The sequence below is a fragment of the Podarcis raffonei genome, chromosome Z (genome assembly GCF_027172205.1).
Source record: "Podarcis raffonei isolate rPodRaf1 chromosome Z, rPodRaf1.pri, whole genome shotgun sequence".
Classification (NCBI taxonomy): domain Eukaryota; kingdom Metazoa; phylum Chordata; class Lepidosauria; order Squamata; family Lacertidae; genus Podarcis; species Podarcis raffonei.
The window spans coordinates 18,000,177-18,021,459 of NC_070621.1; the positions used below are offsets into that span (position 1 = coordinate 18,000,177).

At 43.3% G+C, this 21,283-nt stretch overlaps 1 protein-coding gene across 3 annotated transcripts; it reads left to right on the forward strand.

Moving 5' to 3' along the window:
• The first annotated feature begins 53 nt into the window (after window positions 1-53).
• Window positions 54-20,857, forward strand: WDR5 (WD repeat domain 5). Of its 3 annotated transcripts, XM_053374222.1 has the most exons (15): window positions 54-225; window positions 1,989-2,162; window positions 7,389-7,546; window positions 8,405-8,513; window positions 9,316-9,389; window positions 9,899-9,988; window positions 11,067-11,156; window positions 12,291-12,374; window positions 12,934-12,989; window positions 14,153-14,199; window positions 14,301-14,376; window positions 15,759-15,792; window positions 18,498-18,572; window positions 18,794-18,881; window positions 19,764-20,857. In XM_053374222.1, the coding sequence occupies exons 3-15, from the start codon at window positions 7,466-7,468 to the stop codon at window positions 19,862-19,864; spliced, it is 1,005 nt and encodes a 334-aa protein (XP_053230197.1). In that variant the 5' UTR covers window positions 54-225; window positions 1,989-2,162; window positions 7,389-7,465; the 3' UTR covers window positions 19,865-20,857. The 3 variants fall into 3 exon arrangements, with proteins under 3 accessions (XP_053230197.1, XP_053230199.1, XP_053230198.1); XM_053374224.1 differs by lacking the exon at window positions 9,899-9,988; XM_053374223.1 differs by lacking the exon at window positions 1,989-2,162.
• Window positions 20,858-21,283: the final 426 nt, after the last annotated feature.

Sequence of the window (21,283 nt, forward strand, 5' to 3'; positions counted from 1 at the left end):
GCCGCCGCCGCCGCTACCGTCTCTTTCCCTCGAGCTGCAAGCCAGCGCGGGTTCCGTGAGTGGTGCGTCGCTTTTTCCCAGCCGGGTGCGTTTAGTGCGCCTGCGCGAGGCCCTCCTCAAGAGAGAGAGAGCTGCTGCCGCGGCTTCTGCTGCTGCTGCTTCTCCCGCCGAGCGCTGAGGTGAAGGCGGCGGCGGAGAAAGCGGCGCCTCTAGCCGCGCCTTAAGGTGAGTTCGACTTGTGAGGAGAAAAGCGGCGGCGACAGCACCTCCGCCTCGTTCGCGGAGAGAGGAAGCGGATCGCTGAGGAGAGGAGGGGGGAGGGAAGAGGGCCCGCACCCTCCGCCCATCCCTCGCTTCCTCGCGGGAAAAGCACACGCGCGGAGGGGAGAGAGCTTCTCTTGCTGGAGCCCAGTAACGATTCCTTCGGGGTGGGGAGATGCACGCTGGCGCCCCTGCACGCTTCTCCCGCCGTCCTTCCTGCCGCTGCTCCTTATGGGCCACCACGGTTAGGCTTCCCGGTGGCCACGATGCTCGAGCTCCTCTTCTAAGAAGTGCCACCGATGGCGAGGATGTCCCTCGCGAGAATGCTGGGTAGTGAGTGCCACCACACTCGTGGCGATGCTCCCGGTGAGGCTGCTGCTTGGCGCCTCCCGAAGTAATAACGCTCTCCCAGTGGTGGCACAGGTATGGCGATGAGGTCATGGATGCCGGCATGCTTGAAGAGGGGGCTGTTAAGTAGAGCCCCCAATAGTAATAATGAGTTGCATCCCACGAGGATCTGCTCATAGTAGACCCATTGCCGTGAATGGGCCTAAGTTAATCATATGCAGAGTGCGCAGTGGCTCCCCTGCCCTTTCCTGGCGGAGGAAGGGGATTCAGCAGCGTGGAGGGGGGTTCCCTGGGTTGAGTTTGATGAAGTCGCGCAGGGACAAGTTGTGGAGGGAGGAGAGCTGAGGACTGATAATGAATCCTTGAGGGACCCCAAAAGAAAGAGGGGAATTAGAGAATTCTAACCCCTCACCCAATTGAATATTGGACAGTTAGGAAGAAAAGTTGGACCATGTGGAAACAGAATCATGGAGTCCTACTGGGTCCTTTCATGCTGAGGTCTATATTGTCCTCCCCTCCTTTTATTCTCACAACAGTACTGTAAGGTAGGTTAGGCTGAGAGGAAATAATAGAATCATAAAATTGGATTCGGAGTTGGAAGGCCATACAACTTCTGTTTAAAAACCTCCAACAAAGGAGAGTCCACCACCTTCCCAGGTAGTCTGTTCCACACCATAAAGCTTACTTTGTTTTTAAAATAATTTTTATTGATTTTTTCTCATAACAAATATCCAATATCCTAACTAAAAATTCATTTTCCAATTTCCCCCCTCCCTATTGACTTCCCTCAGCTTCCTTGTACTCTGTAAATAAGATTATAAATGTTTATTTAAATCCTGCCAACAAGTCCATTTTTTTGTTGTTTCTGTAAATATATTGTAAAAGGTTCCCGTTCTTTTTAAAAAGTCCTTTTCATGCAGTTTGTCTGTTAACTTTGCTAACTCTGCATAATTCACCAACTTTTCTTGCCATTGTTCTTTTGATGGTACATGAAGCTTACTTTGGACTACATATACATAGGATCACACTGCTGATGACTTATCTGCCTGGGATTTGTGAGCTGTGATTTCTGCATTGCAGGGAATTGGACTAGATGATCCTTGGTGTCCCTTCCAACTACAGTTCTATGGTTCTATGTCCATTAACCCCGGTGGTACTACTTTTGGATAGAACTACTGTTGAATAAAATCCAATTTTCATAATGAGACTGCTAAAGAACTACTAGTACTGGTATACGTCATTTTATTGCACTTTGCAGAGCGGTAGCGTTGCTTGGGTTCCTGTTGATTTGAAAGGGGAATGTGCAGGAAAACTTCCTGCTTGGTTGTGTTTAGGGCTATTGTGTGTGTTATCACAATGATATCCCATCTTTTCTACAGGGAGCTCCAAAGTGGTGTACGTGGTTCTTTCTGCCCACCTCCCTATTCTGTCCGCACATCAACCTTGTCACGTAGGTCTGGCTGAGAGGCAGTGACTGGTTCCCAAGTTTGCAGCCAGGGAGCTTCATAGCTGAGTGGTGAATTTGAAGCTCTGAGGTTGCCCCAGCCCTCTTGGTAGGTTTGATCATTATTCCTTTACCTCAGTTTTTTCAGCTCATAAAAATGGGGCAGAGATGGAGGCATCTGTAAGGCATTTACTTTACTCCAGAGCCTGTACAGTGGTGCCTCGCAAGACGAACGCCTCGCAAAACGAAAAACTCGCAAGACGAAAGAGTTTTCCGTTTTTGAGTCGTTCCGCAAGACGAATTTCCCTATGGGCTTGCTTCGCAAGAAGAAAGCCCATAGGGAAATCTCCGCCGGCCTTCAGAAGAGGTCCTGGACCTCTTCTGAAGGCCGGCGGGGGGCAAAAGTCTTTGCTCCCCCCCGCCTGCCTTCCCGGGATAGCGGAGAAGCGCAGCGCGCTTCTCCGCTATCCCGACGGCTTTTGAAGGCAGGCGGGGGGCGAGCAAAGATTTTGGCCCACCACCGGCCTTCAGAAGAGGTCCTGGACCTCTTCTGAAGGCCGGCGGGGGGCAAAAGTCTTTGCTCCCCCCGCCTGCCTTCCCGGGACAGTGGAGACTTCTCCGCTGTCCCGGGGCGATCTGAAAATGCTGGCGGGTGGCAGCGAAGCCTTCGCTGCCGCCCGCCAGCATTTTAAAAGCCCCCGGGACAGCGGAGACTTCTCCGCTGTCCCGGGCGATCTGAAAATGCTGGCGGGCGGCAGCGAAGCCTTCGCTGCCACCCGCCAGCATTTTAAAATCTCCCCGGGACAGCGGAGAAGTCTCTGCTGTCCTGGGGGCTTTTAAAATGCTGGCAGTCGGGAGGAAAGCCCTCCCGTCCCCGGAGCTTGCGGGGTGGGAGGTGGGGAGAAGGGCTTTTCTTCCCACCGCCAGCCTTCAGAACAGCCTTCTGAAGGCTGGCGGTGGGAAGAAAAGCCCTTGTCCCCCTCCCCAGCCTTCAGAAGAGGTCGGGGGATAGACTGTCCCCGGACCTGGTCTGAAGCCGGTTTCCATAGGAACGCATTGATTGATTTTCAATGCATTCCTATGGGAAACCGTGCTTCGCAAGACGAAAAACTCGCAAGAAGAAAAAACTTGTGGAACGAATTAATTTCGTCTTGTGAGGCACCACTGTACTTGGGTAATATTAGCAGCAATGGTGCAAAAAGGGGGTGGGACTGAATGTACTGGGGGGGGCGGCAGGCGGAACGAGGAATCCCCACTTACGTGTGTTTTGTAGTGGAACCACAGTGTACGTGGATCCTACAGGGAATCTGCAAGGGAGCCATGGACTCAAAAAAGTTGAGAATCACTGGACCTCAGTATAGTGAACATAAATATATTTTTTTTAAATATAATTTTTATTAAGTATCTTTTCTCATAACAAATATCCAATAACGTTACTAAACATACATTGTCCAATTTCCCCCCTCCCTGTTGACTTTTCTGGTTTGTTACATCAAATGATACATTCTGCTGTTTGTATACTGTAGTATGTTGTCAAATTGTTAAACTTCTTATTCTCTGTAAATAAAGTTGTAAATGTTTATTTAAATCCAGCCAACGAGACGATTGAATTGTGCTGCTCAGAAACTGAAGGTCTGTTGAGTCATGTCAGAATGAGGGAGGGAGGGAGCCTCCATAGGCAGAGGCAGTCTACCTGAGGGAAGGGGAGCGGTTGGGTTGGTTGCTTGGTTTTATTCTCATTCTCATTCTGTATTTTGTGTTTTTATGCTGTGAACCACCCTGAGATCTGCCAGGTGAAGGACGGTATAGAAATGTAATAAACAGAAACAGAATGTAGGGTGGGTATGTGTGTGTGTGTGTGTGTGTGTGTGTGTGTGTGTGTGAGAGAGAGAGAGAGAGAGAGAGAGAGAGAGACTAAGACTAACCAACTAAAATACCAGATGAATAATAATAATACATAAACAACGACATAGTGATTGATGGGGGTTATTATTGGGTTATTTTATTTTGATTTTATATATTCTGATCTTTTTTGCGAACCACCCTGAGACCTCCAGGTATAGGGCGGTATATAAATTCTAATAATAATAATAATAATAATAATAATAATAATAATAATAATAATTTCTTCTTGTTGTTTCTGCAAATATATTGTAAAAGGTTCCCATTCTTTTTCAAAGTCACTATTGTCCTTTTCACGCAATTTGTCCGTTAACTTTGCTATTTCTGCATAGCTCATCAACTTTTCTTGCCATTGTGCTTTTGATGGTACTTCTCCAGTCTTCCAGTTTTGAGCTATTAAGATTCTTGCTGCTGTTGTAGCATACATAAATATGTTCTGTTTTTATTTTGGCATTTCTTGTCCTAAAATACCTAACAGAAAAGCTTCTAGTTTTTAAACAAATGTTATCTTAAACATGTAAAAAAATTCATTATATATCATTTCCCAAGAGTGAGTATAACTTTTATATGCACTGAGAAAACAACAAATTTGTGTGACTTGCTTTATTGTGATGTTTGCTTTATTGCGGTAATCTCGGACAGAACCTGCAATATTTCTGTGGTATGCCTATAGCTGTTTGTGTTACAGGCATCCCCCCCAACTTAAGCTGGCATTACGTTCTGGGCCCCTGTGTGCATAAGCAAAAATCACATAAGGGGGGGGAGTACCCACTAAAAAGCCTCTAATTGCCTGTGTCCCCCCCTCTCCAGTTCTCTCTCCCACATACTCTCCACGCAATACTCTCTTCAACTAGAGTTGAAGCTTTGGGGCTGTCTGGAGGCTGGAGGACACGTGAAAAAGCGGTGGCGGAGGCTGCACTACTGTACCCCCTGCACTTCTTGTCTCTCTGGGGCTTCTTCCGCCCTCACTGAAGTTCTTTTTGAGCTCCCGAGAGGGTCTTTTTGCGAGCCACAAAAACTCTCCAGTTCTGTCCCACCATTTATTTGTTTATTTCCTGGCTCTGTGCATATACGTGGTTAGGTTGATCATGTGTAATGTGGGGTGTGTGCGCGCGCCTGTATTAGTGTAGCAGTAATGCTCTTAGTAATAATTCTGCTACTAATTGTTGTGATTATTGTTTGTGGTAGTGATAATGCTCCCAGTAATGTTACTACCACCTATCCATTGAATTATTTAATGTTGGTATTAAAGCAGTGCCAGCAGTAGTGCTAACGCTCTTCCTCCTCCTCCATACCATCCATCATTACCTGCACCCACAGTAGCAGTAAGAACTTAAGGAGATCCCTGTTGCCAGGCCCACCTAGTCTATCATCCCTCCTTTCCTAGTGGCTCCTCTTCCTGCCAACCTTCTGCGGGAGAGACTCCCTGTTTGAAACCTTAGAGGGCTGCTGCCAGTTAGTGCAGACAGTAGTGGGCTAGATGAACACAAGGGTTCATTTGACTTTGTTTAGGACAGCTTTCTGTTTTCCTGTATCTTCTGAACCTCAACTTGTGGTGTGTTTCCTTCAAACAAGCCACGACATTAACCAAGGTTTGTTCTTGACTTACCACTTGTCGTTTGTTTGGAGGAAGCAAAAGCAAGAGTCCAGATCTGGGCAGCACAGCAAGGCCAACTCTAGCTTCTTTTGTCTTTGATACATGGGAACAAGTTTGAATTTCTTTTGAGAAGTGAGTGCTGGCACCCTTCTCATTCAGGATAAACCATAAGTTGTTTTAAAACTGTGGCTTAATGTGACATGACGGTCTGTGTGTGTGTAATATAATACATTGCCTGTACTACACCTTGAGGCAAGAGTCCTGCTATATCTGCTGAAAGCACACCTGTAGCAATGCTGCAGTGAGACAGTTCCCTCTGCAGTAACAGCTCAAATTTCCTAGAATATGAGTGCAGCATTTTATCAGACTTCTTTGGAGACTCAGACATAGAAGATGGGATTTTGCTGCAACAGCAGCAAACCCTCTTTTCTCCCTAGGTTGTTTGCGGGCTGACCTTTAAACTCCCAAACTCTTAATTTCATTTCATTTCTGAATCTTACTATTAGCATTTGTTGGTATTGCAAACCCAGAAGACTTGATTTCTTAAATCACCCAGACCTTGCATGTTTGAGGGTCTTACTTCCTAGTTTAACAACAACTTATACATGACAGTTTGTATTACTTTTTGCAGATTTGCACAGATGTGGAATGGGAGGCAAGCTTTACCAGCTTTCTGTTTTAAAAATTTCAAATGGAAAATATGTTTAATGGGGAAAAACAATGAAGTGTCTTAATTCAGTTAAGAGTTATAATATATGCAAAATAAGCTGAGTGACTCTCTGCCATAGCAACTGGGCAGTGCTGAATTAATTAACAGTTGTAGTGGGAAAGGAAACCACTGCCTCTGTTCAGATCCAAATGAATAGACGTGAACTTCTTGATGAATCATGGATCACGTCCGCACTGTTAAAGCACTGTTAAAGCATGTAGCTTTCCCCAGAGAAATCATGGGAACTGTCATTTGCCCCTTCACAGAGCTGCAATTCCCAGCACCCTTGACATACTACAGTTCCCAGGATTCTTTGGGGGAAGCTATGGTTTTTAAATGTATAGAATAGATTTGACCTCAGTTGTTTCTTTCTGGACCCTGCCTTTGAAATTGTTTTGCTTAGGTCTGGTCACCTTAAGATCAGTGGCATAGTGTCTTTTCAGATTGAAATCTACTACTGTTTTTTAATACTGCCTTTTTCTGATGTCAGATTTGTGCCAGTGGCTCCCTTGTGCAGGGACTAGGTGTAGCATGCAGAAGGGCCCTGGTAGTAATAGATCTCTGCATATGCTGTGTTTGGGTCTGAATAGAGACAATGGTTTCTTCTTTGTCTTTGCCGCCACAGTCTACTGCAGCTACCCCTCTGGAAGTTATTTTGGGGGGGGGAGTGCAGAACAGGAGAGCAAGTATTGAAGGACAAAGCCCTGGGGTAGGGCTGGTAACTAGCTTAAAAAGCAACCCCTAATTTTTTTCCTGCCTCTCCAGTCAGGACTTACACAAAAACTAAAGAATTTATAACATCAGTTTTAGGAGACTGCCATCACAGTCCAAGAGATAGTCACTACAAAGTGTGATAATGGCTTTAAGAAGCTTTAAAATTTGTCATTGGGCATGATTGAACCTCTATGTTCAGAGATGCTCCACCTTGGAATATCAGGTGCTGGTGAGCAAATGGGAAGGCTGTTGCAGGATGAGGTAGGCTGTGGTCTGATCCAGCAGGACTCATGTGGGTTGAAGGTGTATTGGTGCAATGGGCTTCTAGTTTTAATTTGAGGTTTGTGTGTGTGATGTGTGCCTTGGCTGTCTTAAGTTTGGAAAACCATTATTTTCTCCCTGTTTTCTTGTAGGAGACACCCTCCTTTGAATTGGCTTGCACTTCCATCCTGTGAAGTGCCCAGATCCTGGCTTGCTAGTTTTCATAGCCATGGCAACGGAAGAGAAGAAGCCAGATTCAGACTCAACCAAAACACAATCAACACCCTCCTCTTCAACCAATCAGAGCAAGGTGTGTGTCAGGGCTTCTGGGCTGTAATTCTGTCTGCAAGTTCAAATATTCTGAGGATGGTAAACTCTTGTGTGTGGACCTGATTTTATGGGGGCATGTTTTTTGGATACTGTTCAGTTAAGAGCCCAAACCCAGCTCCGACTCTTCTGTCACTAGAGGCAGATCTAGAATCATTCATAAGGATCTAACTGCCATGCTGTTTACTGTTGCCTGCTTATAGATTGCCTCCCTTTGGAAAGTATCGAAAGGGATTGTAAGGGAAAGTTCTGATCCAGCTCTTTCCAAGCATCTAACACAGGCTTCCTCAAACTCTGCCCTCCAGATGTTTTTGGCCTACAACTCCCATGATCCCTAACTAGCAGGACCAGCGGTCAGGGATGATGGTAATTGTAGTCTCAAAACATCTGGAGGGCAGAGTTTGAGGTAGCCTGATCTAACACAACACAGAAGGGTTGTTAGAGGTCAAACTAAACTTGATCATTTTGATTAGGTCCGGCCCCCATCCATCTTGGGCTCCCTTATCTTTGAGTATTTCTGACAGGTTTCCTGAATACTTGTTGGGTTTGGATCCTGCCTGCCTGGGACAGCAATAACAGGTGCTGTGGCAGGCCACCTGACAGACCACAGCATGCTAAGAGGTAGTCTCTGAGTAAGTCATGCAAGTTCCGGACCTCGGAAACCCTGGTCTACCCACCGGAGGGCCTGACAGCGTTGCCCGGTCTCCCGGCCCTTGGTGCCCCTCCGGTCTACCCACCGGGGTGGGGGTGGGGAGGCTGCGGCTTGCTGGTCTACTACGGTAAGTCATGGAAGTTTTGTAGGGCTGTTCTTGAAGCATCTCTTGTGGTTTTCTTTTCTCAGCCTGCCCCTGTAAAACCAAACTATGCCCTGAAGTTCACACTGGCAGGACACACAAAAGCTGTCTCATCAGTGAAATTCAGTCCCAATGGGGAGTGGCTGGCCAGTTCTTGTAAGTATCCATTCTGACATGGTCAAGAGGGATCCTTTCCTGACTCCTATTCACATTTATTTCTAGGGCTGTTTCCCAGTTCAAGAAATCTAGTGTTCATTGTGTTAGCACATGCATCAAGCAAGAGCCAAGCCCTCTTTGTTTTTTTAGATTATTCGTTCTTGGGGCAAAGATTAGGCATTCTCTCCTGTCCGAGAAGGTGGGACGCTGCCTTATACATGGTCAGACCATTGGTCCATTCATGTCAGGATACCATCAATACTGACTGGCAGCAGATCTCCAGGATTTCAAGTGGGGGGTTATTTTCCAACTCTACCTCAGTTTGCCAAGTATTGAACCTGGAACCGTCTGCCTGCGGAGCAGATGCTCTTCCAGAGTGAATGTCCCTTTTTAGATGGTTCTTACCATCGCTAATTTCACACTTGGGACTTCCTGTACACTATGAAAACTAAGGGAGGGAGGGTTTTTTGGGTTTTTTGCTAGAGGGAGCATTTAGAAATATCCTATTTACAGTCTGCATTTGAAACTGAATTATATGCCTTGTGCAAGTCAAGTACATTTGCACAGTTTCCTACTCAGATGTGAGAGGCGTGAAAATTCTTCTGCTTATATCATATGTTGGTGGGCTGGATTTATGTGTTCACTTAAACAAATGCATCTTTATAACCCCCATCTTCTCTAAAAAGAGGGCAAAAAAGAGTATAATCAGAGATCAAAAATACCTGCATGCCTCCCCACCCCCACGTTGCAGGGTCAAGGTGCCTAAAATAATTTTTGTTTGTGGATTCTCTTCTTTTTTTAGCGGCTGATAAGCTTATAAAAATCTGGGGTGCCTATGATGGCAAATTTGAGAAAACCATATCTGGCCACAAGCTGGTGAGTACCTCCCAATTAATAAGGGGACTGGTTGAAGTGTTTGTTGCAGAGTTAACTGGACAAGTGCCTCAAGATGTAACAGCGGCTTCTGCCTACGCAAATAAGGAATCGGTGGCTGGGGATTTTTAACCATCTTCTTGCCTGGAGGGATTTAGCCTATGGGGGCATGGGGAATAGGTTACAACAGTTGCTCACTTCAGGAGTAGATCGTTAACCATTTCTGTTGCTTGGGTTGTTTGGTTTTTTTGCCTTCTAGAACATGAGAAAAGTTCATTGCAAAATAGTACATGAGAGCGAAGGAGTTATTTGGGTAACCCTTTTTTTGTTTCTGTTATGCTCTGCTGCTTGGAGGGAGGAGGTTTTTTTTGCTAGAGGGAGCATTTAGAGATATTATCCTATTTACAGTCTGCATTTGTAACCACCTCATTCTTTGTAAATTTGTACACAGTTTATCAGTTAAAAACAGGTGAATGACTTTTTGTAAAAAGACTAAATATTATCTGTTGCAGGGAATCTCTGATGTCGCTTGGTCATCCGATTCAAACCTTCTTGTATCTGCTTCAGATGACAAAACTCTCAAAATCTGGGACGTGAGCTCAGTAAGAAGCTTGTAGTTGCATCCCCTACTTGTTTTGCTTACCACCCAGCCATCTTGGAGAGCCTTAACTGGATTCTAATATGACTGTCTATCTATAATGGTGCTCCTGATCCAGCTAAACTCACTTCTGACTTTTCATGGCATTGAATCACAAACTCAGCTTTATCAGGACTTCTAGGTTTTCCTGTCCATTGAACTGAGTCTGCTCTCGGTTGTTAAAAGGCTAGATTAAAAGTTCAAAATAAATTTACCTCAATTTATATCCTGTTCATTTTACAAAATGTTGCCCTGCATAAGTCTGTGCATAAGGAATACATAAAAACTACTGTGTGGTTAAAATAAATCTTTAAGGGATCCGTCCTGATAATTCAGACAATGTCAGAGACCCATTTTAGGCAGTAATATAATCCTTTTTGTGTGTGGATTATTATTATTAACAGTCCAAACTATAAACAAATACCTTCACCCCTTAATGTGGACCCAGCCATCAGATATATAGCCTTTAAATATCTTAAACTGCTATGGAAAATTTAACACACATTTTCCTTCTCGTGGGTATTTATGTTCCTGACAACAAAAAGAAGTTTGTTTTGGCTTAACTTTGAGAGCTGTAGTGTACATATTTTCATTGAAATGTGCATGGATAACAAAGCATTTTTTTAAGGCCAAGATTAGCGAGTTTGTCTTAACGGTTGTTTTGCAGGCTGAATAGTTTTTAAATGCAGTTCCCTTTTTGGTTAACTTTTTGAAGGGGAGATATAGGAATTCCCTTCCTGCTTTGCTGGCTCATTGTTGGCCTTTTAAACCTGTTAGTGGTTCATTCCACTAATGGTGCTGTGGTCACTTAACATTGGGGGATGGGGAGCAGGGAACCAGGACATCCTGCAGATGTAGCTTTGTCTCCAGTTGAGCTGACACTGGTTCTCTCCCACCCAATAGCTGAGCGTTTTAAACTTGAGTCCCAATCCGGTGTGTGTTATCTCTAGTGTCTGCACCATATGGTGCTACATTCCTCAACATGCAGCCAGTCCTAAGAATATGGAGCTCTGGCCCATTTACTGTTTTTATTATCTTTTTAGGGGAAATGCTTGAAAACCCTGAAGGGGCACAGCAACTATGTCTTCTGCTGCAATTTCAACCCACAGTCCAACCTCATTGTCTCAGGATCGGTGAGCATTTGCTTTTGCTGAAAAGAGGCAGTGGGTCGCTCTTGCTATCTCTTTCATAAGACAGAAAATGGTGGGCCGAGCTCTGACTCAAATCTCTAGCTGTGTTGTAGCAGCCATTAACTGTTTCGTTTCAGGGCATCATGGTGCTGGTAGGACGCAGTTTCCTCTTGCCAAGGCAGATATTCAACTAATGTATGTGGGGTTGTGGGGAGGGGGTGGAGAAGAGAGATATTGGCCAAGCATCTGCTCTGTTGTTGATTTCATCAGCGAACACACCATTGTGATATTTGAGTCACAAAGGTAGAGTCCACAGGCCTATAAATCACACAGGCTTATGCAGAGGCATTTCCTTACCTTAGGTTTACACAGGTGCAGAACAGGTGCAAGGAGAACAGGGTGCCTGCTCCTTACCAGGCTAGCTTAAAGCTGAGTTTTTCCTGCACAAGCATTATTGGCACATTCTTAAAACAGTCTGAGGAAGCAGGTGATGCCAACAACTTCCTCTCACACTCTTTTACAGATTTTACATGTCTTCACGTGTTAGCTATCTGTTAAAGCATATACTGTAATTTCCACTAATTTCCAAAATGCATAAAGATGACCAGCCATTTGGATCTGGGCCTCCTGCTGAAAGGCAGGAGTAAGCCCTGTCTATCTCTGCTTTTTGTGAGTTGGGTGTCCCTGCAGTGCACTCTATAGAGCAGCTGCTATATAGGACAGGTAGCTTGTGATGCTCCAGGACAGTTGGAAAGGTAGTCCCAGGGTGAACCTTCACTATCTGTCTCTGCTGTAGTTCAGACTTGGATGTTCTCTGCAATGGCTGTGTAACAGGACAGCAAGGAGAAGGAACAAAAATTGGTAATAAAACTGTTTTTGCAATGGAGGTAGTGTTGTTTGTAAAATCTCTACTGTGCAATAAACTTTGCCCTGATTTCACACAGAGGTGCTTGAACAGTGACTTCTTGCTTTGGAAAGAGGAGAGATGATGGAACCTGATTCTAGGTTTCTTGTGAAGATATTAACCACAGGGAAATCTTGTCCCTGATTTTGTCAATGGAGTTCCTTTACAAGTAGTTGAAATTTTAAGAGACAACACTGAAATCTTCTGAGTTTATTCCTTTGTTTTGTCTCCAGTTTGATGAGAGTGTGAGGATATGGGACGTCAAAACCGGGAAGTGCCTAAAAACCCTGCCAGCCCATTCTGACCCGGTTTCAGCGGTAGGTCCTCTTGGGATGAGTTGAGATGAGCTGGGCTGTCTCTTATGCTCCCCCACCCCCGCCCCATCCCATGACAAAGTTGCCTGCCATCTGTCAGTAACATTTCAAGCTTCTCGAGTGAACTCCTGGTCTTCCAGGCTGAGCAAGTGGAGTAAAATATTGCTGCTGCCGCCACCACCTTGTTTGGCTAATGGTTCAGCAGTGTCAGCTGGAGAGGAAAGCTTGCCCTGCTAGATGTGAAATCCTACATCTGATGCTTACTCCAACCATAGGAATACAGCACTCCATGCCACAGCAGTCTTTGGCTCCAGGTAGATGTCTTGCACCTTAAATTCTGCAGTAAACGTTCAGCAAACTGGCAGAGTCTCTTAAAGAGCAGCAGTGTGTTTAAATTGGGTCTTGGTATGGGGGGCATTCTGGCACCAACCTTAGGGAATTTTCTTCCTGAAAAAGGTGCCTTGTACCACAGATGCAATATTGCCTCTTGCTAAGCCACCAAAATAATGTTTATTTATGTGTGGCAGTATAAATTCAATTAATAATAAATTCTTGCCTCCAGGTGCATTTTAACCGTGATGGCTCCCTGATAGTGTCCAGCAGCTATGATGGCCTCTGGTAAGTGGGAGAAGGAGAGAAGGCTGGGTTTAGATCCTGAGTCTGTGAGGTGGGGGCATTCAGCCACCCGAGGAATGATGGGTAGAGAATGGGTCCCTCTGTCCACAATTTTGACTTGATTTCCAGTCCCTCCCTCCAACCCCCCAAGAGGCAGCTCTTTTGTTCTCCTGCCGCTAAACTGGCTCAGACTGGCTGTATCTTAAATATTGATAATTTTAAGCCTCAACATTGGAAGAATAGGCTAAGACGTGTGTGTGCACGTGTGTGTGCACATGTGCTGTGTTTGTGGGAGATCTGTGTCACTTGCTTTAATTATTTAATCTGATGATTATGCAGGTTCTGACCTATAAAAATAAAATAAAAAGGAGCTGTCACACAGTGCATAGGGGAACACACAGCTTTCATGCAAAAGGTCCCTGCAGCATCTATAATCATCGTTTATTTATATGTCATCTTTACATAGTTATACCATGCTCAGGTCAGCTTACATAATTACAAAAAAAAAAAATCAACCATATTCAGTCATAAACAATACATGAAAACTTTTCAATAAGTATAGAAGGATTTTTTTTTTTACAGAAAACCCAAATAATTCATAAAAGGTCTAACAATAAAGATAGAAAAGCCTAACTCCATTAACAGCAAAGCTTATTCACACATACACCTTGATTAAACCTTGACACCCTCAACAGAGATGCCTTCATGTCCCACCCCAAGACCCTCTAAGCCAGGCATCCCCAACATTCAGCCCTCCAGATGTTTTGGACTACAATTCCCACCATCCCTGACCACTGGTCCTGTTACCTAGGGATCATGGGAGTTGTAGGCCAAAACATCTGGAGGGCCGCAGGTTGGGGATTCCTGCTCTGGGCATTCTGAGCAGTAGGTCCTGCAGGACTCACATTTAAGATGATCTCTGGCCCCTTCAGCAGCAGCAGCAGCGCTTGCAGGACTCGTTTGGAGCCCTCTCAAGCCAGCTGGGAATAGCTCAGCAAAGCAGGGAGCAGGTCACCAGCAAATACTTAAGCAGTTAAGAGCAGAGGATATATCAACTGTCTGATCTTCTGCTTTTGCCAAACGTGTGTGTTGTCCCCCTCGGCTCTCTTCCCCAAGCATAGTTTTTTGTTGCTTTACTAATGGTGACTTTCATCTTCACCTTGCAGCCGAATCTGGGATACAGCATCAGGACAGTGTTTGAAAACACTGATTGGTAAGTTTTTTTGTGTGCATGCTCCAAAGGCCCCTGCTAACTTATCCCGCAATAATAGCCTTTCATATGAAAATGATGGTTTCTCTTTCCCTTCGCTGCAGATGATGACAACCCTCCTGTGTCTTTTGTGAAGTTCTCTCCCAATGGCAAATATATTCTAGCGGCAACGTTGGACAAGTAAGAGTCAAGGGGTGTTGTGCTGCTTTTTCAGAGCAAATAACTAATTATTGTGGCAGGGTTGCTGAGCTTTATCAAAGAAACAAAACTTCCAAATACAGGGGCATTACACCTCCTGATTTACTAGATCACAGCCATATTTAAACATTAGCTAAACTAGCACAACAGCTTGGAGAAAGAAGTATGCGCAGTCATAGCCATCCAGACTTCATTCTTGTTGACAGCTTTGAATATGTTTCTGCATATATATTGTGCTCTCATTTTTCTGGCCTATTTGAAACCTAAGATAAAAGACCACTCTTTTCAGTTCCAGGGATCCATTCTAGAAGATGGGAAGTAGCGGTGGGAACAGAGTGATTGTGAGGGCAAGTTGCTGAAAAGGTGAACTGTGAGAGTTCAGAAACATATTAAACTCTAGTGAGGAGGGAGTTGAACAGATATCTGAGTGGGGGAGGTGCAATGAGTTCACAGAAAATTGGCCACGGCGATACAATGAATGGCAATGGGAGAGAGAAGTCACTCTAAAGTTTAGATGAGAAGAAAGTCTCTTCTGTAGGTAAAGAGATAAAATATGATAGACATGGTATGCCCCACAGAGAAACTTACGGTCTTCAAATAAAAACATCTTGAAGGTCCCAGGCCACAGAGAAGTTAGGCTGGCCTCAACTAGAGCCAGGGCTTTTTCGGCTGTGGCTCCGACCTGGTGGAACACTCTGTCACAAGAGACTAGGGCCCTGCGGGACTTGACATCTTTCCGCAGGGCCTGCAAGACAGAGCTGTTCCGCCAGGCCTTTGGCCAGGGCACAGCCTGACTGCCTCCCTCGGCAATCTTCGCGGAGCTCTGGCCCAATGGTGGCCAGTGGCTTGAATTTAATTAATTTATAATGAATGATTTTAGAGTGTTGTTTGTGTTGTACTTTTGTATTGTTTTATTGTTGTTAGCCGCCCTGAGCCCAGCTTCGGCTGGGGAGGGCGGGATATAAATAAAATTTATTATTTATTATTATTATTATTATTATTATTATTATTATTATTATTATTTGGTGAAGAGGCTTAAAACTAGCAGATGCAGTGGTACTTAAGGTTACAGACGCTTCAGGTTACAGACTCCGCTAATCCAGAAATAGTACCTTGGGTTAAGAACTTTGCTTCAGGATACGAACAGAAATCGCGCGGCGGGAGGCCCCATTAGCTAAAGTGGTACCTCAGATTAAGAACAGTTTCAGCTTAGAACGGACCTCCAGAACGAATTAAGTTCTTAACCCGAGGTACCACTGCAGTTGCTTTAGATAGGCATGAGGATGTATGAAACATCTGAACACCCTAGAAGCCTAGATACTATTTTAAAGTATTGTGCTTCATTTCCCTGTCTTTTGCTCCAGCACTCTTAAGCTTTGGGACTACAGCAAAGGAAAGGTGAGTCTTGATATTTTCCTTAACAGTGAACTTACTAGGGGAAGTCTTTTTAATAAATGTTTCGGTTGGCTGGTTGGTTCCCCGCACCTTTTTCTTTCAGTCCAAATCTCTGTGTGTGTTAACTCAGAAATAACTTGCTGGATTCAGTAGGGCTACTCCCTAGTAAACGTTTTAAGACTCCAGCCATAGGTTAATATTGTAATTTTTCAGTTCTATACCGCTTTATATTTTCAAGAAAAAAACCTCAAAGGGATTTACAGCACATTAAAATAACAATCCACAGTAAAACATTACTGAAGAAAGTAAGACAAGTAAAAATGTCTCACTGGAGTGAATTATGCATTGATTCACATGCTTGGGGGGGCAGGGAAAGATGACTGTAATTGGTAAAATGTCCGACTGAATTGTTAAATATATTAACATTGACAATATACACAATTCATTTTTTGCTTTGCTATCTTGAAAAACAAAAACAAAAAAGGCCAAAGGTGATTATAATGGCACCTGCACCGGTTGGTTAAAGGTATACAGGTCGGAGCCAAACAGTATAAACTGAGAGCATTTGCAGATGACCTAGTTCTGACGTTACAGGAGCCAGAACCTAGTACTAAAAGAGTACTACAACTAATTCAAGAGTTTGGTCAGGTGGCAGGATTTAAATTGAACAAGTCAAAAACTAAGGTTTTAGAGAAAAATTTAACATTGTCTGAAAGAGAGAAGTTCCAGAATGAAACAGGTTTGACTGTGGTTAAGAAAGTGAAATACCTGGGGATTAACATGACAGCTAAAAATGGGAATTTGTTTAAAGATAACTATGAAAAATGTTGGACGGAAGTGAAAAAGATTTAGAAATTTGGTCAAATTTGAAGCTTTCCTTGTTGGGTCGAATTGCAGTTATAAAGATGAATGTATTGCCTAGAATGTTGTTTTTGTTTCAAACATTGCAAATCGTGGACAAAATGGACTGTTTCAAGAAGTGGCAGAAAGATATTTCTACATTTGTCTGGCAGGGCAAGAAGCCCAGAATAAAATTTAAGATATTAACTGATGCAAAGGAAAGGGGCGGATTTGCCCTGCCAGACTTTAAACTTTATTATGAATCAGCAGCGTTTTGCTGGCTGAAAGACTGGCTGCTTCTTGAGAACACAGACATTTTGGATTTAGAAGGTTTTAACAGCGTTTTTGGGTGGCATGCATATTTGTGGTATGACAAGGTTAAAGTACATAAAGCATTTAAAAACCATATTGTCAGGAAAGCGTATTTAATGTTTGGATTAGATATAAGGACTTATTGGAGAATAAAACCCCAAGGGGGTTGTCACCAATGGAAGCAAAAGCTCAGAAAAAGCTCAATATGGAGGCCAAATGGCCGAACTATTGGGAAATTTTGGAACAAGAAGGAGACAGATTGAAACTGCAGAGTTTTGAGAAACTAAAAGATAAAGTGCGAGACTGGCTTCATTATTACCAGATAATGGAGGCTTACAATATAGATAAGAAAGTTGGCTTCCAGGTGGAAAAGTCTAAATTGGAAACAGAACTGTTAGAATCCAAAACTAAGATTTTGTCAAAAATGTATAACTTGCTGTTGAAATGGAACACTCAGGATGAGACGGTCAAATCTGCTATGATTAAATGGGCACAAGATGTTGGACATAACATTATGTTTACTGACTGGGAACAGTTGTGGACCACCGGCATGAAATTTACGGCATGTAATGCCTTAAGAGAAAATATTATGAAAATGATATACAGGTGGTACATGACCCCAGTCAAGCTTGCAAAAATTTACCATTTGCCCAACAATAAATGTTGGAAATGCAAAGAAAATGAAGGTACATTCTTTCACCTTTGGTGGATGTGCCCTAAGATTAAGGCTTTCTGGGAAATGATCTATAATGAATTGAAAAAGGTATTTAAATATACCTTCCTGAAGAAACCAGAGGCCTTTCTCTTGGGCATGGTCGGCCAATTGGTGCCAAAGAAGGATAGAACTTTTTTTATGTATGCTACAACAGCAGCAAGAATACTTATTGCAAAGTATTGGAAGACGCAAGATTTACCCACTCTGGAAGAATGGCAGATGAAGATGATTGACTGCATGGGATTGGCAGAAATGACTGGTAGAATCCGTGACCAGGGAGAAGAGTCGGCGGAAGAAGACTGGAAGAAATTTAAGGACTATTTACAGAAATATTGTAAAATTAATGAATGTTGAATGATGTCGGATAGAAATTAAGGGGTTTCTAGCTGTAATGCGATGTGGAAAAAAAGGGTATAGAAATAGATTAAAATTACGGATAAGGATTTGCTGAACTAACAATTTGAATTGGAACACAAGAAGGGGAGGTATGAGGAGTTCAGGGAAATATGTCATTGAAAAATAAGTATTGTGAACGTTAAGTGTTTTCTAAACCTTTTTTCTTTTTTCTTTTTGATTCTTTTTTACTGTATTAAATTTGAAAACCTTAATAAATATCTTTAAAAATATATATATAATGGCACCTGCAACCTACGTTTAAGGGGCCATTTGGTAAATAGCTTACACATCTGAGTTTCTAACACTGGTGAGCACAGGTTGCTGGATCCAGCATCTAAGCTCTTCTTATGTTCTGTTGTAAAGCTCGATCAAGGAAATGTGTTTGAAGGCTTCCTTTTCTGTCTCTGACTTCTGTGGTGTATTCTGTGGTCTTTTTATATTCCAGTGCCTAAAGACCTACACAGGCCACAAGAATGAGAAGTACTGCATCTTTGCCAATTTCTCCGTTACTGGTGGAAAGGTGAGAATTTCTTTTTCTGGGCTGCTGTGGAAAGGGTTTTGAGCCTAAATCTGCAAAGTCAACTCATGGTTTTGCTTTGAAATTAAACAGGGATGCTCAGGCCTTCTAAACTGTTCTCTAGAGTTCATTAATAATAAATCCTGCATGCATCATTTTAGTTGGGCTGGGGTGAGGTTGCTCCTTCTTCCCATTTTAATACATTTGTTTTCTCCCTCATTTAGTGGATCGTTTCTGGTTCAGAGGACAACCTGGTTTACATTTGGAACCTCCAAACGAAAGAGATTGTACAGAAGCTGCAAGGGCATACAGGTGGGAGGTCCCAAAATATTTTAAGTGGTTTACCCCTAAGTGGTGTGAACTCACAACTATTTTGGACTGCTTACTTAGCTAGGAAAGGAAGACTTGACTAAATAAGATCCCCCCCCCAGCAAGCATCTCTCTCCAGTGTCTCATGTCTTGTAGAGGGGTTGCTCTAGAAGTGTGTTGCTTTGGTACAGAAATTCTGTCATGGGTGTGTCCTTGACTTTAAAGGAGTAATTGTATTTGATTAATCAAGATGATTTCTTATCCTTCATAATCAATTCGCAGTAGAATACAGTGGACCCTCCGGATACGAACTTAATTCGTTCTGGGGGTCCGTTCACACCCTAAAAATTACGCGCAGAGTGCTTCTGTGCATGGCGAAACCCAGAAGTATACACTTCCGGGTTTGCCGTGGTCATAGCCCAAAGATTCTGTATCCAGAGGGATACGTAAGTAGAGGTATGACTGTACACAATTAAAAAAATTATTACAACTATAAAATGCACAAAAACCTTTCTAAGTGGAACAGAACAGTGTAAATTCATCCTACTGAATGAAATTCCTTAACTATTAGAAGATAAGGTTGGCAAGCAATTAGGGCAGGTCTATTGTAGCTTAGTGGTTAGAACATCTGCTTTGCATGCAGACAGTCCCAGGTTCAATCCCCAATCTCCTGGTAGGGATGGGAGAGATTCCTGCATGAAACCTTGGAAAGCCACTGCCAGTAAGTGCAGACAGTACTGAGCTAGCAGCAAACTTTTGTGGGTTTATTTTGCAGGTTACCTTCAACAATCGTCCACTCACCCTAGCAGATTGAAGTTTTGTTTTGTTTTTTTACTAAATCACTGGATGACCATGCCTTTTGTTGCTTTCTGTCTCTCCCAACAGATGTTGTGATCTCTACAGCTTGCCATCCAACGGAGAACATCATTGCCTCAGCAGCTCTAGAAAACGACAAAACAATTAAACTTTGGAAGAGTGACTGTTAAAATGCTTTCAGCATCACTTCAGAGACTGCTGGGGGGTGTCTGGAAAACATGGGGGTATTTTGTGTTTGTGTTTTTTGAAGACCCATTTGTCAGGAAACAAAGCAACCTTTGAGAAGATGGTTTCTCCTAGTCTGCCCAAAGAACTTCTCTCTTTGGCTTGTCTCCAAACTGGGCAAATATAGGTTTTTTGTGGGGGGGGGGGGGGAATAATAAAAAGATTCTGTTTTCTTTGATGAATTGGCGGCTTTTCCTACTGGGAAGCCATTAACTATTCTCTCCTTGGAGAATAAGATGGCACCCTCATTCCTTGGAGGGAACTCTGTCTCCTAACAGCAACCACCGCCAAGTCATAAACTTAGAAAGAATCTGGATATGTTAACATTCTTAAAGAAAAAGAAAAAAAGATCCAGGCAGGTAGGCCCTAGTACATAAAACTTTAAATAGAAGAGCCATGGTGGCTCATTACTAAAGGCAATTTTTTTAACGTGACCAAACAAGTGTTCTTTTGCCTTGCGCCTCTTCTCATTTCCCACCCATCCAAGTTTCCAGAACCTGTGATTAAATCACCCTTTCTTTGTCCTTCTGTGTAATGCACCCTGTTCATCATGCTCTCTGATAGATGCTACTTGACAGTAAAAGTCTATTCACGCTTTTCACCCCACCCCCACCCCAAATTATCTGTTCAACCTCTGTCCTCCAAAGTCCTTGCTTGTGGCTTTTTGTTTGTTTTTACTTAAAAAAAAATATTCTGGCAAATTTCACAAACTCTGTACAGTTATTTCAGTGTAAAAAACAAAAGGAAAACACTTTTTTAATCTTGGAAACCTCATTGTATGAGCTTGTATTTGCTAATGGTATGGCTTTATTCTATCCCCCCCTTCCACATTGGTATATTCCTTTTCTACCCTTTCTTCCCTCCTCTGCGCTTATCAATATTTTACACATCAAACCTGGTTACCATATGCACAATAAAAAGGTGGGATTTTTTGTGAATTGGTCGTCATTCAAGTGGACTGGTGTACAGTGTCTCTGGATGTGGCCCCTGCCAATTCCTTGTGTGGACCACAATTCCTTGGGGTCACAGCTGATTGCCTCCTGACCTGCTTCCAAAGACAAAAACCGGTGTGGGTTAATCTTTTTTTTCTTTCATTGCGGTGGAAGGAACTGAAGACAAAATTACTATACATTCAGATTTATTACATGCTCTTCCCCATCACTTCCCAAGGCAGGTTACAATTTAAAAATCAGTGTTAAATTCAGCCATAGAAGTAGGGTGGGTCCTGAAAATATCAAAGGCTCAGGGTAATGAATGCATTGAAGGAAACTCACTTAGCTATTGCTGAAGAGAGATTGAAAATAGTCTTTCCTACATAAGAGAAGCCTGCAGGACCAGGTCAGTAGCTGCCCATCTAGTCCAGC

Excerpts from the sequence above, each read along its gene's own strand:
- WDR5 (XM_053374222.1), top strand. The coding sequence starts at position 7,466 with ATGGCAACGGAAGAGAAGAAGCCAGATTCAGACTCAACCAAAACACAA. Across the intron at positions 12,990-14,152 it reads AGCAGCTATGATGGCCTCTG|CCGAATCTGGGATACAGCAT; the intron begins GTAAGTGGGAGA and ends TTCACCTTGCAG. Across the intron at positions 18,573-18,793 it reads TCTCCGTTACTGGTGGAAAG|TGGATCGTTTCTGGTTCAGA; the intron begins GTGAGAATTTCT and ends TCCCTCATTTAG.